The sequence below is a fragment of the Thalassophryne amazonica genome, chromosome 16 (genome assembly GCF_902500255.1).
Source record: "Thalassophryne amazonica chromosome 16, fThaAma1.1, whole genome shotgun sequence".
Classification (NCBI taxonomy): domain Eukaryota; kingdom Metazoa; phylum Chordata; class Actinopteri; order Batrachoidiformes; family Batrachoididae; genus Thalassophryne; species Thalassophryne amazonica.
The window spans coordinates 79964149-79981599 of NC_047118.1; the positions used below are offsets into that span (position 1 = coordinate 79964149).

Genomic DNA, 17451 nt, shown 5'->3' on the forward strand with positions numbered 1-17451 from the left:
ATTCCACTTTCCAGTGCCACAAGTCTAGCAGATCTCTCTGCCAGTGGCATGCTGGCACAATTAAGGCAGGCATCGCCAGTCAGGGCTTCCCTCAGGTGTCCGATCCCAAGACCCGAGGGGCAAAACATATGTCCATCATCTGGGCTCAAGGGAGCCAAACAGGTACTACAGCCATGCAACAAAGGCCCTGTCAACATTGTGGACTGCGTGCAGATGGCTAACGCAAGCCCTGATGGTTACAAATGGAAAGACAAAGCGTGAATCACACGCAGTGTAAATAGTAACACAAGACACGGAGCGTGAAGCACTCACAGCCGCAGATTCGACACGAGGCACGGAGCGTGAAGCACTCTAGCCGCAGACTCGACACGAGGCACGGAGCGTGAAGCACTCTAGCCGCAGACTCGGCACGAGGCACGGAGCGTGAAACACTCACAGTGTAAAAGCTAATACAAGGCCTGGAGCATGAAACACTCACAGCCACAGTAATAACACAGTGCACACAGCCGAAAAACTCACAGCCCAAGTGCTAAGTCACTTAGAGCAATGATGACAACACTAACTGCTAGCGGAGCTGTTAAACCTAGCAAATGGCGGCAGTGCAGACGAATCAAATCAATTTTATTTATATAGCACCAAATCACAACAAACAGTTGCCCCAAGGCGCTTTATATTGTAAGGCAAGGCCATACAATAATTATGTAAAACCCCAACGGTCAAAACGACCCCCTGTGAGCAAGCACTTGGCTACAGTGGGAAGGAAAAACTCCCTTTTAACAGGAAGAAACCTCCAGCAGAACCAGGCTCAGGGAGGGGCAGTCTTCTGCTGGGACTGGTTGGGGCTGAGGGAGAGAACCAGGAAAAAGACATGCTGTGGAGGGGAGCAGAGATCGATCACTAATGATTAAATGCAGAGTGGTGCATACAGAGCAAAAAGAGAAAGAAACAGTGCATCATGGGAACCCCCCAGCAGTCTACGTCTATAGCAGCATAACTAAGGGATGGTTCAGGGTCACCTGATCCAGCCCTAACTATAAGCTTTAGCAAAAAGGAAAGTTTTAAGCCTAATCTTAAAAGTAGAGAGGGTGTCTGTCTCCCTGATCTGAATTGGGAGCTGGTTCCACAGGAGAGGAGCCTGAAAGCTGAAGGCTCTGCCTCCCATTCTACTCTTACAAACCCTAGGAACTACAAGTAAGCCTGCAGTCTGAGAGCGAAGCGCTCTATTGGGGTGATATGGTACTACGAGGTCCCTAAGATAAGATGGGACCTGATTATTCAAAACCTTATAAGTAAGAAGAAGAATTTTAAATTATATTCTAGAATTAACAGGAAGCCAATGAAGAGAGGCCAATATGGGTGAGATATGCTCTCTCCTTCTAGTCCCCGTCAGTACTCTAGCTGCAGCATTTTGAATTAACTGAAGGCTTTTTAGGGAACTTTTAGGACAACCTGATAATAATGAATTACAATAGTCCAGCCTAGAGGAAATAAATGCATGAATTAGTTTTTCAGCATCACTCTGAGACAAGACCTTTCTGATTTTAGAGATATTGCGTAAATGCAAAAAAGCAGTCCTACATATTTGTTTAATATGCGCTTTGAATGACATATCCTGATCAAAAATGACTCCAAGATTTCTCACAGTATTACTAGAGGTCAGGGTAATGCCATCCACAGTAAGGATCTGGTTAGACACCATGTTTCTAAGATTTGTGGGGCCAAGTACAATAACTTCAGTTTTATCTGAGTTTAAAAGCAGGAAATTAGAGGTCATCCATGTCTTTATGTCTGTAAGACAATCCTGCAGTTTAGCTAATTGGTGTGTGTCCTCTGGCTTCATGGATAGATAAAGCTGGGTATCATCTGCGTAACAATGAAAATTTAAGCAATACCGTCTAATAATACTGCCTAAGGGAAGCATGTATAAAGTGAATAAAATTGGTCCTAGCACAGAACCTTGTGGAACTCCATAATTAACTTTAGTCTGTGAAGAAGATTCCCCATTTACATGAACAAATTGTAATCTATTAGACAAATATGATTCAAACCACCGCAGCGCAGTGCCTTTAATACCTATGGCATGCTCTAATCTCTGTAATAAAATTTTATGGTCAACAGTATCAAAAGCAGCACTGAGGTCTAACAGAACAAGCACAGAGATGAGTCCACTGTCCGAGGCCATAAGAAGAAGATCATTTGTAACCTTCACTAATGCTGTTTCTGTACTATGATGAATTCTAAAACCTGACTGAAACTCTTCAAATAGACCATTCCTCTGCAGATGATCAGTTAGCTGTTTTACAACTACCCTTTCAAGAATTTTTGAGAGAAAAGGAAGGTTGGAGATTGGCCTATAATTAGCTAAGATAGCTGGGTCAAGTGATGGCTTTTTAAGTAATGGTTTAATTACTGCCACCTTAAAAGCCTGTGGTACATAGCCAACTAACAAAGATAGATTGATCATATTTAAGATCGAAGCATTAAATAATGGTAGGGCTTCCTTGAGCAGCCTGGTAGGTAGGAATGGGGTCTAATAAACATGTTGATGGTTTGGATGAAGTAACTAATGAAAATAACTCAGACAGAACAATCGGAGAGAAAGAGTCTAACCAAATACCGGCATCACTGAAAGCAGCCAAAGATAACGATACGTCTTTGGGATGGTTATGAGTAATTTTTTCTCTAATAGTTAAAATTTTGTTAGCAAAGAAAGTCATGAAGTCATTACTAGTTAAAGTTAATGGAATACTCAGCTCAATAGAGCTCTGACTCTTTGTCAGCCTGGCTACAGTGCTGAAAAGAAACCTGGGGTTGTTCTTATTTTCTTCAATTAGTGATGAGTAGAAAGATGTCCTAGCTTTACGGAGGGCTTTTTTATAGAGCAACAGACTCTTTTTCCAGGCTAAGTGAAGATCTTCTAAATTAGTGAGACGCCATTTCCTCTCCAACTTACGGGTTATCTGCTTTAAGCTACGAGTTTGTGAGTTATACCACGGAGTCAGGCACTTCTGATTTAAAGCTCTCTTTTTTAGAGGAGCTACAGCATCCAAAGTTGTCTTCAATGAGGATGTAAAACTATTGACAAGATACTCTATCTCACTTACAGAGTTTAGGTAGCTACTCTGCACTGTGTTGGTATATGGCATTAGAGAACATAAAGGAATCATATCCTTAAACCTAGTTACAGTGCTTTCTGAAAGACTTCTAGTGTAATGAAACTTATTCCCCACTGCTGGGTAGTCCATCAGAGTAAATGTAAATGTTATTAAGAAATGATCAGACAGAAGGGAGTTTTCAGGGAATACTGTTAAGTCTTCTATTTCCATACCATAAGTCAGAACAAGATCTAAGATATGATTAAAGTGGTGGGTGGACTCATTTACTTTTTGAGCAAAGCCAATAGAGTCTAATAATAGATTAAATGCAGTGTTGAGGCTGTCATTCTCAGCATCTGTGTGGATGTTAAAATCGCCCACTATAATTATCTTATCTGAGCTAAGCACTAAGTCAGACAAAAGGTCTGAAAATTCACAGAGAAACTCACAGTAACGACCAGGTGGACAATAGATAATAACAAATAAAACTGGTTTTTGGGACTTCCGTTTGGATGGACAAGACTAAGAGTCAAGCTTTCAAATGAATTAAAGCTCTGTCTGGGTTTTTGATTAATTAATAAGCTGGAATGGAAGATTGCTGCTAATCCTCCGCCCCGGCCCGTGCTACGAGCATTCTGACAGTTAGTGTGACTCGGGGGTGTTGACTCATTTAAACTAACATATTCATCCTGCTGTAACCAGGTTTCTGTAAGGCAGAATAAATCAATATGTTGATCAATTATTATATCATTTACAAACAGGGACTTAGAAGAGAGAGACCTAATGTTTTATAGACCACATTTAACTGTTTTAGTCTGTGGTGCAATTGAAGGTGCTATATTATTTTTTCTTTTTGAATTTTTATGCTTAAATAGATTTTTGCTGGTTATTGATAGTCTGGGAGCAGGCACCGTCTCTACGGGGATGGGGTAATGAGGGGATGGCAGGGGGAGAGAAGCTGCAGAGAGGTGTGTAAGACTACAACTCTGCTTCCTGGTCCCAACCCTGGATAGTCACCGTTTGGAGGATTTAAGAAAATTGGCCAGATTTCTAGAAATGAGAGCTGCTCCATCCAAAGTGGGATGGATGCCGTCTCTCCTAACAAGACCAGGTTTTCCCCAGAAGCTTTGCCAATTATCTATGAAGCCCACCTCATTTTTTGGACACCACTCAGACAGCCAGCAATTCAAGGAGAACATGCGGCTAAACATGTCACTCCCGGTCTGATTGGGGAGGGGCCCAGAGAAAACTACAGAGTCCGACATTGTTTTCCACTCCTTGAAGTACTTCAAGGAGTGGAAAACACTCACGGCAAGCCCAACACAGTACACTATACTGGTTCTGATACAAACACTACCACGTAGTTAACGGGGTTAGTGACACAACTAAACAAATAGCCAGCTTTCATCGAAACAACACAGCTAATGTGCACAGAGGAAAATACCCAGCAGGGCAGCAGCAAAGGCACACACCCGGCATTTAGGAAGGTGCACTCACGACAGGTGAAGCTGTGTCTCTCAGCCTCTGGAGGACGTGTGCAGTGCACGTAGCTCCAACCGAAGGTCTGTTGCGAGGCTACAAGCGAGAGTGGCAATCGCAGCTAAATGCATTCTCAACCTCTAAGAATGCGAGAAAGTAGAAAAGAAGCGAGCGCTGGGTGCGTCTGGTATATAAAGACAACCAGTGACATCACCCAGGTCACATTCAATGGCATGACTTTGTTGGTATATATTCTCGATCTCTGTGCTGCGCACATGTAGTTATCCAGGTGCTAAAGCACCGCCCTCTGGCGGTCAGGAGGAATGAAATAGAACTGCTTTTTTTCTACAAAATTAAACAACTGAATGAACATCCTCCAAGGCCGGTGATTCCATAATTATTTGCCAGGGGTTGTAGTTACATTGTGTGTTTGTGGACTTAAAAAAAAAAAAAAGCTTATGATAGGGTGCCAAGAGAAGAGCTGTGGTATTGTATGAGGAAGTCTGGAGTGGCAGAGAAGTATGTTAAGGTAGTGCAGTACATGTACAAGAATTGTGTGACAGTGGTGAGATGCACAGTAGGAATGACAGACTCCTTCAAGGTGGAGGTGGGATTACACCAAGGATCAGCTCTGAGTCCTTTGTTGTTTGCAGTGGTGATGGACAGGTTAAAAGATGAGATCAGACAGGAGTTCCCATGGACTATGATGGTTGCAGATGACATTGTGATCTGCAGTGAGAGTAGAGAAAAAGTTGAGTCCAGTCTGGAAAGGTGGAGATATGCTCTGGAGAGCAGGGGAATGAAAATTAGTAGGAGCAAGACTGAGTACGTGTGTGAATGGGAGGGAGTCCAGTGGAATAGTGCTGTTACAAGGTGTAGAAGTGGTGAAAGTAGATGAGTTTAAATACTTGGGGTCAGGTGCTCAAAGTAATGGAGAGTGTGGTAGAGAGGTGAAGAAGAGAGTGCAGGCAGGGTGGAGTGGGTGGAGAAAGGTGGCAGTGATTTGTGACTGAAGAATATCAGCAAGAGTGATATGAAGTTTACAAGACAGTAGTGAGACCAGCTATGTTGTACGGCTTAGAGGCGGTGGCCCTAACAAAAAGACAGGTGGCAGAGCTGAAGATGTTGAGATTCTCTTTGGGAGTGACGAGAATGGACAAGATTAGGAATGAACATATCAGAGGGACAGCTCAGGTGGGACGGTTTGGAGACAAAGTCAGAGAGGCGAAATTGAGATGGTTTGGACATGTGCAGAGGAAGAACCCAGGGTATATAGGGAGAAGGATGCTGAGGATGGAACCACCAGGCAGGAGGAGAAGAGGGAGGTCAAAGAAGAGGTTTATGGATGTGCTGAGGGAGGACATGCAGGTGGTTGATGTGACAGAGGAAGAAACAGAGGACAGGGTGAGATGGAAACGATTGATCTGCTGTGGCGACCCCTAACGGGAACAGCCGAAAGGAGAAGAAGTTGACAAAGCATTTACACATTTTACTGCCTTTGTTTTTGCTAGAGAAATGGAAGGCTTATTGGTCAGTTTTGTGTGGATGCTGTCTCTGTATGATCATCACAACATGGCCTATCACCAGCTGTCAGTGGTTGGCAGACAACATAATTTATTTATTTATTTATTTTTGTCACAATCATTTATAACCATTTCAGGTAGAATTACACAGTGTGCACTCACATAAACAGACATTCGATGTACACCAATATGGAATCATGTAGGTGAGGTTACGCTGCTGTTCCAAAGAGGAGTTCTCTGTAGACCTGGTTCACAGCACCAACTGGTAATTTATAATCTTAGGGATGAGCGAGTACACCACTATCTGTATCTGTTCAACCAACTAAATTATCTGTATCTGTACTCGTAGTGAGCGGGTCCTAAACCGGAAGTGGTGGGCGTGGTTTAACCCGAAATGGCTGGGGCTTAAATCAGTACATTATTTTAAGTCTGAAATTCATAAGGATTGATAAGGTGCTATATTTATTGTTTGAAAACTATTTACAGAACAGCATCAAAATCGAGATTCAAATCAATGTTTTTGAACATGAATATTCTTAAGTCTATGAATGAATATTTACAGAACAGCCTCAGAATTGAGATTCAATGTTTTTGATCACAATAGTAAAGGAACTATTTATAGAACAAGTTTTTTGTAAACTCAGAACATGAATATTCTTAAGTGTATGAATGAATAACAGAACAGCCTCAGAAATGACATTCAGTGTAGTAGGAAATTATGAACTACTAAGTATGCATGAACAAGAGTTGTCATACTCAACACAACTTTCTTTTTTTAATTTTATGATCAAACTGTGATTTTTTTTTTTTTCTTCAATTTATTTTTACTACCTAACGTTCTTGGCATTTTTTTCCACGCAAAGTTAAACAATATTGATTAAGGTATGTGTGTGTCTGTGCGTGCATGTGTGTGTGACTGAGGGAGAGAGAGAGGTTGTTTGACTGACCAATTTATTTTTATGAACTGCAGTGAGCAAGTGTCAGATACTGCATGCAGCCATATTCAATAAAAATATTAATATAGGCTACTTTGTGTGTTCAACTGTATGTGTGTGTATGTGTGTAAGTTGTCTATAAGACTGTTTATTTTTCAATGATCTATTTGAACTTGGTGATTCATGCAAACATCCAGTGATGGCAAACTGTGAAATATGTCAGCCTTGTTCACTGTGTTCTTCTCAAAAGCACCGTGTTCAGTAGGAGCAAAGGTTTCCAACTGACTTTATATCACCAACAAAACGAAGTGCAAGCAAACCGTCAAAAAAATAAATAAATAAATAAACCCGACTGGAGGCAGTGACCGCCGTGGCAGGAGCCCTTTTCAGCTCTGTCTTGTTAAAAGCACTGTGTATGACACAAAACAAGTTCACCAAATAATTTAAAATATCAGACAAACCGAAAAAGAGGCGAGCTGAAGAAAACTTAAGCTGGGCAAGAGTAATGACAGAGCAACGTGAGGCAGAATCCAGCCAAGCACAGAGAGAGATCCTGCCTGTGTGTGTTTGAGAGAAGCTGCAGAGAGATGTGTGTGTGTGTGAAGACAGAGTTAGCCAATAAGAATTTTCCTTCAGCACGAGCACAGATATTGATGAGTTTTATTCAGATCATGCTCGTGCTTGTCAAAAATGCTTTATTCGTACCAGATACTCGTCTGAAATGAAGTATCCGGCTCAACCCTATATAATATGATTTAAGGCTGGGGCAACGCATCAATGCAATAGATTACAGATAGCAAACGCTATATTATTTAAATGCAGAGTCTCTTCTGACTTTAAACAGACAAATGTGAATAATTTGTGATATTTAAAGAAAGGAATTAATTTATAACCTCACGAAACATAAACTTTTTAAACTGCCATCAGAGCCAGGTCTTCTGTTTTAATATAACCCTGTGCAAAATGCTAAAACTCTGTTGAATCTTTCAATTAAAAATAAATTCTTTCACATTATCGTTGAAAAATGACTGCACCTCGCAGTGTCACCTGCAGCCTCCCACTGTAGACCTCCAGACATGCGTGGCTTGAATTAGGCTTGAGCTGGATTGAGTTTGGATGCATATGCAAGATGAGCAAGCTCTGAAAAACAGGTTTGAATGTGGTTGAGCTAAAACCCGATCCAGTTTGAGTCCGGCTCAAGCTGGATTGCCGACTGCGGTGTGAACAAGGTCTACATTGAGCTGAAGAGTGGTGCAGACGATCCGATTGTAGTGACCACACAGAACTGCACTCTCATCTTCTCCGGATGAGGTCAAATGGCCGACCGTCAGCTCCGCGTAAACAGATTTTGTCTGTCAGATTATTCTCTATTGTAGTATTGTCAGTTTTAATAAGTCTTAACATATTTTTTTCAGAAAGTTGTCTTCATGTTTTGAAGTTGTAGCGTAATTTGTAACTTTGTTAATGTGAAACTTATAGGATTTGGTTCTCAAAAGGCACCAGAAAAATCGGAGCAAAAGTTATGTCCTGATGTTTAGGTTTGGGATGTCGTCAGCGTTTACACAAGGCCTCTTCATTGCCATCTACCTAGTGATTTATTTATTTATTTGGGGGGGCTTACTTAGATCATTAGAGTGTTAATGAATCTTAAAAAAAATTAACTGTTACTCTTCCATTAACTGTTCCCGCATCCAGTCTCTGTGACTCTGTCTCTCTCTGCCTGTCTTGTTCTCTCAGTGGGTCTCCTCAGGTTCTTATTCCCAGTATGTCTGGACCTCCCAATGTTCAGCCCAGAAGAAGCTCCAGACTATTTACTAGTGCCAGCTCTACTGCAAAGGTATTACTGTACAAAGCACTTTGTTTATTTATTTATATTTGGACTAGGGCTGCCACAAATGATTATTTTGATAATCGACGAGTCACCGATTATTTTTGCGATTTGTTGCTTGAAGTGTTTAAGGTATGTGCTAACTAAAAATAAAGACAATTAAGATGATAGTTCATTCAACTTTTACTTAACTTTTACATAATGAAGTCGTTCATTGCAGAGGAACATATTTTTTTAGCACTGTAACGTAGTGTTAGAAAACATTGGCGTGATCATATTTCCTATTCAAACATGACATCTGTGTTATAACATGACAGCAAACACATATAGCCTCAATTCCACTGAATAATAAGCCATGAATAATGAGCCACGCATGGGTGTGTCAATGATTATTTAAAGAATGATCCACGTTTTAAGCTATCACATATCTGCAACTAAGGCGCCTCTATGTGCCTCTCTGTACCTCACATGTGCCAGGTATCAGCCTCTAGTGAGCCACGACTGACCTGTCATTTGAGCTCCATCCAGCCTCGAATGGCTCATGTCGCCACATGTTCCACGTCAAGCCACATATGATCCATGTAGCGCCATGTAACGCGATGTTGGTGCACGTTTAGGCATGGGTTTGGTCCAAACCTCCAGCCCTCCCACACTTGGTCCCTTTAAAATGTGGGTTTTTTAATTCATAGCATCCATTCAAGATGTTGTCACATTTTTTTAACACAGAACTTAGTGAGTTTGTGCTCCCATGCTAGGGGATACAAGTTCTGACAGTGATAACCACTTTGGCACGACACCGGCTGGTGACCCCCAAGATACAGATTTGAACAAAAGCTCTTAATGGTCAGTATTTGTGATTGACTGATAATGAAGTCACAAAGCAGGGGTAACCAACCCTGTTCCTGGAGAGCCCCTGCCCTGTATGTTTTCAACATCAACCTACTCAAGTCACACCTGTTTTTGTTTTTTTTTTTAAAGTGGTGTCTTCCAGCTGTTGTTTGGCTGAGCTCACCTTAAAGAGTTAATTGCCTGACAGTGGAACAGGGAGAGTTAGAAAACATGCAGTGCAGATGCCCTCCGGGAATAAGGCTGGTGACCCCTGCATTAATGTTAGCGGCTAACTAGCCAGTTAGTTTACCGAGATGACTCTTTTTTTTTTTTTTTTTTTTTTTTTTTTTTTTTTTTTTTGTCAGAATCAGCTACGTGTTCCCTTCTCAGATGCTCCTGCATTGCCGTGGTACTGCCATGGAAGGCAAGTTCTGCCTTGCAGATTTTACATTGCACGGTTTTCTCTTTAATTTGTTGCCAGCTAGCCATGATATTGTTTGGGCATAACCTTTCCGGTGACATCACAGCTGACCCGGATTACCATTACTGCGCATGTGCGTCAAGGACAGAAAGGCAGTGGAAGGTACAGCAGCAGTTATGAGAGAAAAACAAAGCTTTAAAAAAAAAAAACAATTACATTGATTATTAAATTAGTTGCAGACTATTTTGATAGTTGATGTAATCGTGACTAGTCAAGTAACCGTGGCAGCCCTAATTTGGACCAGTCAAATCTTAATTGGCTCCACCAGCAGGCAGGTGGAAATTATGTCATCATATCTCATATGGTCGTGTCTCAGAACGCAGTGGAAAGAAGGACCTTGACTCAGAAGAGTTGGTGAAATTTAAATGGTGATCTGATCTGAAAATATAATCTCTTAATTTTCTTTAATGTTGCATATTGTCCTTTGTCCTATTGATATCATTTAATTGGTTTCAGAACAGTGAATATTTTTTTGCATCATCACATACTGGTTCTGTTTTATGATGCTGTTTCACAAAGGGTGTTGGATGCGCACACAGCTGTGTCGTTCATGAACCCACAGAGGAAAATCCAATTAAAGTTTGTTGTGACTGACAGCAGGTGCTACTGCTTTTCGCTTTGTTTTTGTGTTCTCATGTCACAGAGAGCTCCAGTGTGAGAGTACAAAGCTGCCTCTTCCATTTTGTGACAAAAGCAGAATTGGATTGAATTATTTTTTTCTCTCTGATGCTCTGTTGGGGTACACCACAGTCAGTCATTTGTCTCCATCTCACTCAGTCATGTGCATTTTTTATTGTCACACCAACAGTCTGTGTGCCTTCCTTCATCACTTATGTTAACCTCCTCTTTGGCCTCACTCTTCTTCTCCCACCTGGTGTCTCCATCTTTGGCATCCTTCAGAGATGTTCATGTCTGTTCTTGTCCATTCTTGTCACTCCATGGAAATTGCAGCATCTTTGCTTCTTCTACCTTGAGCTCTGCCTTCTGCTTTTGTTACTGCTGCTAACCAAATGTCTCACCACTGTCTTGCAAATGTTCCCTTTCAAGCTTGCGCAAATCAAGAGCAAAATTCAGAAGGCTGCAGAGAAGGAAGCAATGACTTTATCTGAGCAAATACAGAGGCTAGGTTGTCGACCTTATGAGACAAGGTCAGGTCATGGGGACCCTTCTTCGCCGTAGCAGTAAGGGGCTCAGCATGCGGTCCCTTATGTGAGTGTGATGCCAGTGTCGCAGAGGACATCTCTGCTTCAAGCTTGGACAGTCTAGGCCAGGGGTCACCAACCCTGTTCCTGGAGGGCACAACCTTTGCATGTTTTCTAACTCTCCATGTTCCACTCCCAAGCAATTACCTCTATCAGGTATCAGAGGCACCACAGAGGTTCTAAAGCACCACACTCTGTGGTGGTCAGGAGGAATGACATAAAACTTTCTATCACAAATCACTTTGTCCATTCTTCTCCACCCACCCACTGGGCTGTCCCACTGTGCAGTACAATCAACTGAATCATACATTGAAAATCATATTGAGCTGCAAAGAAGCACTGTCAGCATTGAGACTTGCCTTTTAATGAATGCTCACAGATCCAGTGTGGAGCTTTCAAAGCTCCTCAACAGTCATGTGAGGTGGTCATTCTGACAGAGCGAGAATGATCCATGCACTGCATCAAACTTGAATCTGGAAATCACTATCCCGTGGACAATCACTCAATACTCTTCACCACACTCTGGAGATAAGAGCCGTGGTTGTCTCGGGGAGTTAATCCTTTCTAGAGATGAAGATCCAAACATGTTTCTTCCATCTCTTAAATAATGTGTTCTGCTATCCAGTGGAAGAATTGTCATTGAGCACTGGACTGTTTATTGTTGCTTAGCTGCAACATTTGTCACTGTAGATTCTGAGAATTGTGTGTTGTGCTGTTGTTCTGGTCTGCTTCAGTTTTCTTCCTGTCATCCAAAAATTCCTCTGGATTTTTTTTCTCCTTGAGATTGTCATACATATGCTTACATATGCTCAACACTGTCTGAAAACCACAGCTCTTTAACAAGCTGGGTCGACAGTGTACCAAGAAAACAAGTAATGCATATAGCACTTGATGTTTTCATTAGGGGAATGTAACCAAATTCAGACAAACCAGGGCTTGAGTCACACTGCACAATTTTATTCTTAATATCATTAATTATATGATTTTTTTTTTTTTAAGAAAGTCCAAATGTCAGATGCAGACTGGAGACTTGTGAATTTCAGCATAGTCTCAAACAAGAATCAGGGATTATACTTTTTCACATTTATTAAATTGGAATAATATATTCGCTTGCCATTTCGATACAATCTATAGTTCATCTTGTGTTTATGCATGAGAAGTTGCAGGGGAAAAAGCAAACCAAAGCCTCCATTTTTGCTGGTGGCATCTTATGTTCTTAACTGGAATCAAACATTGAAACCCTGTATTGTGGAGTTAAAATTTGATTTGACACTTTTTGTTGTATTTTTTATTTATTTTAATTGCCTCATTCTCAATTTCACACCCCAACCTGCAGGAGAACAGTAAGAAGTTAAAGATGAAGTTTCCCACAAAGATTCCAAACAGGAAAACTAAATGTAAATCAACAAAGACATCAAATGGCAGCAACCTGAATGAGAGCCTGGACATCTTGAGGCTGGACTCAAGTTTACCTGACAGCAAGATCCCCCAGTACCAGAGAGCTGCTGCAGGTACAACTACTGATACTGTTGGTACTGCAGAACTGCTGCAATTACAGCTCACTCAACATCCCAATACAACCCCTGGCAATAATTATGGAATCACTGCCCTCGGAGGATGTTCATTCAGTTGTTTAATTTTGTAGAAAAAAAGCAGATCACAGACATGACACAAAACTAAAGTCATTTCAGATGGCAACTTTCTGGCTTTAAGAAACACTATAAGAAATCAGGAAAAATAATTGTGGCAGTAAGTAACGGTTACTTTTTAGACCAAGCAGAGGGAAAAAATATGGACTCACTCAATTCTGAGGAAAAAATTATGGAATCACCCTGTAAATTTTCATCCCCAAAACTAACACCTGCATCAGATCAGATCTGCTTGTTAGTCTGCATCTAAAAAGGAGTGATCACACCTTGGAGAGCTGTTGCACCAAGTGGACTGACATGAATCATGGCTCCAACACGAGAGATGTCAATTGAAACAAAGGAGAGGATTATCAAACTCTTAAGAGGGTAAATCATCACGCAATGTTGCAAAAGATGTTGGTTGTTCACAGTCAGCTGTGTCTAAACTCTGGACCAAATACAAACAACATGGGAAGGTTGTTAAAGGCAAACATACTGGTAGACCAAGGAAGACATCAAAGTGTCAAGACAGAAAACTCAAAACAATATGTTTCAAAAATCGAAAATGCACAACAAAACAAATGAGGAACAAATGGGAGGAAACTGGAGTCAATGTCTGTGACCGAACTGACTGAACTAATGGAAATGGGATTTACATACAGAAAAGCTAAACAAAAGCCATCATTAACACCTAAACAGGAAAAAAACAAGGTTACAATGGGCTAAGGAAAAGTAATCTTGGACTGTGGATGACTGGATGAAAGTCATATTCAGTGATGAATCTCGAATCTGCATTGGGCAAGGTGATGATGCTGGAACTTTTATTTGGTGCCGTTCCAATGAGATTTATAAAGATGACTGTCTGAAGAGAACATGTAAATTTCCACAGTCATTGATGATATGGGGCTGCATGTCAGGTAAAGGCACTGGGGAAATGGCTGTCATTACATCATCAATAAATGCACAAGTTTACATTGATATATTGGACACTTTTCTTATCCCATCAACTGAAAGGATGTTTGGGAATGATGAAATCATTTTTCAAGATGATAATGCATCTTGCCATAGAGCAAAAACTGTGAAAACATTCCTTGCAAAAAGACACATACGGTCAATGTCATGGCCTGCAAATAGTCCGGATCTTAATCCAATTGAAAATCTTTGGTGGAAGTTGAAGAAAATGGTCCATGACAAGGCTCCAACCTGCAAAGCTGATCTGGCAACAGCAGTCAGAGAAAGTTGGAGCCAGATTAATGAAGAGTACTGTTTGTTACTCATGAAGTCCATGCCTCAGAGACTGTAAGCTGTTATAAAAGCCAGAAGTGGTGCAACAAAATACTAGTGATGTGTTGGAGCGTTCTTTTGTTTTTCATGATTCCATAATTTTTTCCTCAGAATTGAGTGATTCCATATTTTTTTCCCTCTGCTTGGTCTAAAAAAGTAACAGTTACTGACTGCCACAATTTTTTTTCCTGATTTCTTATAGTGTTTCTTAAAGTCAGAAAGTTGCCATTTGAAATGACTTTAGTTTTGTGTCATGTCTGTGAACTGCTTTTTTTCTCCAAAATTAAACAACTGAATGAACATCCTCCGAGGCCGGTGATTCCATAATTTTTGCCAGGGGTTGTAGTACTGCCTGTAACACTTCTTTTTTTTTTTATCAAATTTGTTCACCTGACACTGTCTGTGTGTGTCTGTGTGTGTAGATAGTGTAATGGCATTATTACGGGAACTGGGTCGCGGTTACCAGTCGCTGTGTTCATATAACTGCAGAGATGCCATCAACATCCTCGCCTCACTCCCTCCTCAACATTACAACACCGGCTGGGTGCTTGCACACATCGGCAGAGCCTACTTCGAACTGGCAGAGTACACACAGGTAACACACTCATTTTCCTGCTCTAGCAAGCTGTTAAGAAGTTTTTTTTTATTATTGTTATGTGCACAGTAAAAACAGGCAGTTATGTCAAGCAATGAAATTCTTACTCTGTTCATTCTCCCTAGAAAATTTTCATGTAGAAAGTTCATGTCAGATGATCTAAACAAAACATGCAATACATATTTCATTCATTTATTAATTTATTTGAATGGGACAATGCATATTAATCAACAGAAGACAAGTACTGTAAATATGCCAGATTTAGCTCAAGGTTGTTTTCCATCAGCAGTCCCATGGGGTAAAAATTCCACAACACAAAACATGCATGACCCATACAAAGGAATACTATATAATACAATGCAATACAATACAACCTAACACTGCAATAAACAAATTAACATAACAATACAAATGAGATAACACAAAATCAACACTATTGCTAAAATGCCTAAATGTTAAAGTGCTGATCATAAACAAAAAAGAAAATATTTTACACACTCCTCTGTACTAAATGAAATGGACACATAAACAGTGAACAGAGCTATTATAGTAAACACGTAGAGGATGATAATAATAATAATGGTGATGAATGACTGTGAATAACAGTCACTCAGGTGGTGGAGGGGTCAGTGTGTCAGAGTTATTGAGAAGCCTAATGGCCTGTGGGTAGAAGCTGTTTGTCAGCCTAGTAGTCCTGGACTTCAGACTCCTGTAGTCTGCCCGATGGTAGGAGTGTGAAGAGTGAGTGCTGGAGGTGTGTACCGTCCCTGATGAGGTTGTGTGTCCTACGTAGGACTCTGGTTTGGTAAATGTCCTGCAGTGAGGGCAAGGTTGCCCCAGAGATATACTGTGAGGTCTTAATCACATGCTGGAGAGCTTTCCTGTCTTGCACTGTGCAATTACTGTACCAGACTGTGATGGCAGTGGTGAGGACACTCTCAATCATACACCTGTAGAAGTTGCTGAGAATTTTGCCTGATATACCAAATTTCTTCAGTCTTCTCAGAAAGTGCAGTCTCTGCTGGGACTTCTTGATGATCTGTGGGTGTTGTAAGACCAGGTGAGATCATCGCTAATGTGAGTGCTGAGGAATTTGAAGGTTCTCATCCTCTCCGCCTCTGTCTCATCAGTGTGTATAGTGATGTGCACAGCTCCCCACTCCTCCTTGGATCAGTTACCATCTCCTTGGTCTTGTCTGCTTTGATGTAAAGATTTCTGCTTCGATACAATCCTGTCTCTGAGGTCTACAGACAATTCCTTTGACTTCATGCTTGGTTTGTGCTCTGACATGCACTGTCAACTGTGGGACCTTATATGTAGACAGGTGTGTCTTTCCAAATCATGTCCATTCAACTGAATTTACCCCAGGTGGACTCCAGTTAAGAATGATCAGTGGAAATAGGGTGCACCTGAGTTCAATTTTGAGCTTCATGGCAAAGGCTGTGAATACTACAATATGATTTCTTTTTTATTATTATTATTATTATTTTTTTTTTATTTTTTTTTTATAAAATTTGCAAAAATCTAAAAAAAAAAAAAAATCACATTGTAATTATGGGGTGTTATTTTGTGGAAGAAAAGGAAAGGCTGTAACATAAAGATGTGGTAAATGTGCAGCGCTGTGAATACTTTCTGGATCCATTTTACTCTTTGATGCTAGAATTCTCCTCAGATTGAAAATACAAATTGCGTTTTCCCTGAAACCATGTTGGTGTTTGCGTGAAATGGTTGACAGTATTTTACAGTAACTTTAGGTGATGGCACTTCCACACCATAAATGCATAATACATCAGATTGGATTTACAATTGTAGTTCTTGTAGTTGTAGTGTTTGTTGATTTACAAAATAAAACTCTTTACAAAGGCGGGGACAAGATTTTTAGGGGTGCTGGCTTTCTTTAGAATGAAAATACCTGTCAGGATGACAAAATATGATTGTTTTTTTGGTAGGCAGAGCGCCATTTCAGCGAAGTTCGTCGGATTGAGTCTTACAGAGTTGAAGGGATGGAGATTTATTCCACCACTCTATGGCATCTACAGAAAGATGTGGCCCTGTCTACACTGTCCAAGGACCTGACTGACATGGACAAGAACTGTCCTGAGGTACAAGCACAAGCTTTCATATTTGTATGATGTGTATTGATCAAATCAGGCAAAACATAATCAGGAGATCAACAGTGATTATAAAGGTTTACCAATTATACAAAACAATGAAATAGGGATACTAGATCACAGTGATGGTTTTGCTCCCTGAACATTTTGGGGTTATTTTATGAATGTGGGCTGCTGACCATAAAAGTCACCTTTAAAATATTCCTGTCACTCTGTTTTGCAGATATATCCTGTCTTTTGTGACATATCATATTATGTTGACTCATATGCTTACAATCTTGCTCACAGTACAAGCTGTTTTAGTCACTCCCAGTATGCCTGGACATGAATGAATGAATTTATTTGGCACACAGACTCAACAATAACAAAAAACTGATACACAAGACAATTCCACAGTGACATGTGTGACCAAAAGGGGGTGAGCAGAAGCAAAGCTTATAACATGGACTCAGTATAAGTACA

At 40.7% G+C, this 17451-nt stretch overlaps 1 protein-coding gene across 2 annotated transcripts in view; it reads left to right on the forward strand.

Moving 5' to 3' along the window:
- Nucleotides 1-17451, forward strand: part of cdc27 (cell division cycle 27) — a 130851-nt gene that overhangs the window by 61615 nt on the left and 51785 nt on the right. For both annotated transcript variants that reach the window (XM_034190077.1, XM_034190078.1), the window contains exons 10-13: nt 8770-8869; nt 12708-12882; nt 14706-14878; nt 16828-16980. In XM_034190077.1, coding sequence (XP_034045968.1) covers nt 8770-8869; nt 12708-12882; nt 14706-14878; nt 16828-16980 — 601 coding nt within the window. The remainder of the gene's footprint in view (nt 1-8769; nt 8870-12707; nt 12883-14705; nt 14879-16827; nt 16981-17451) is intronic.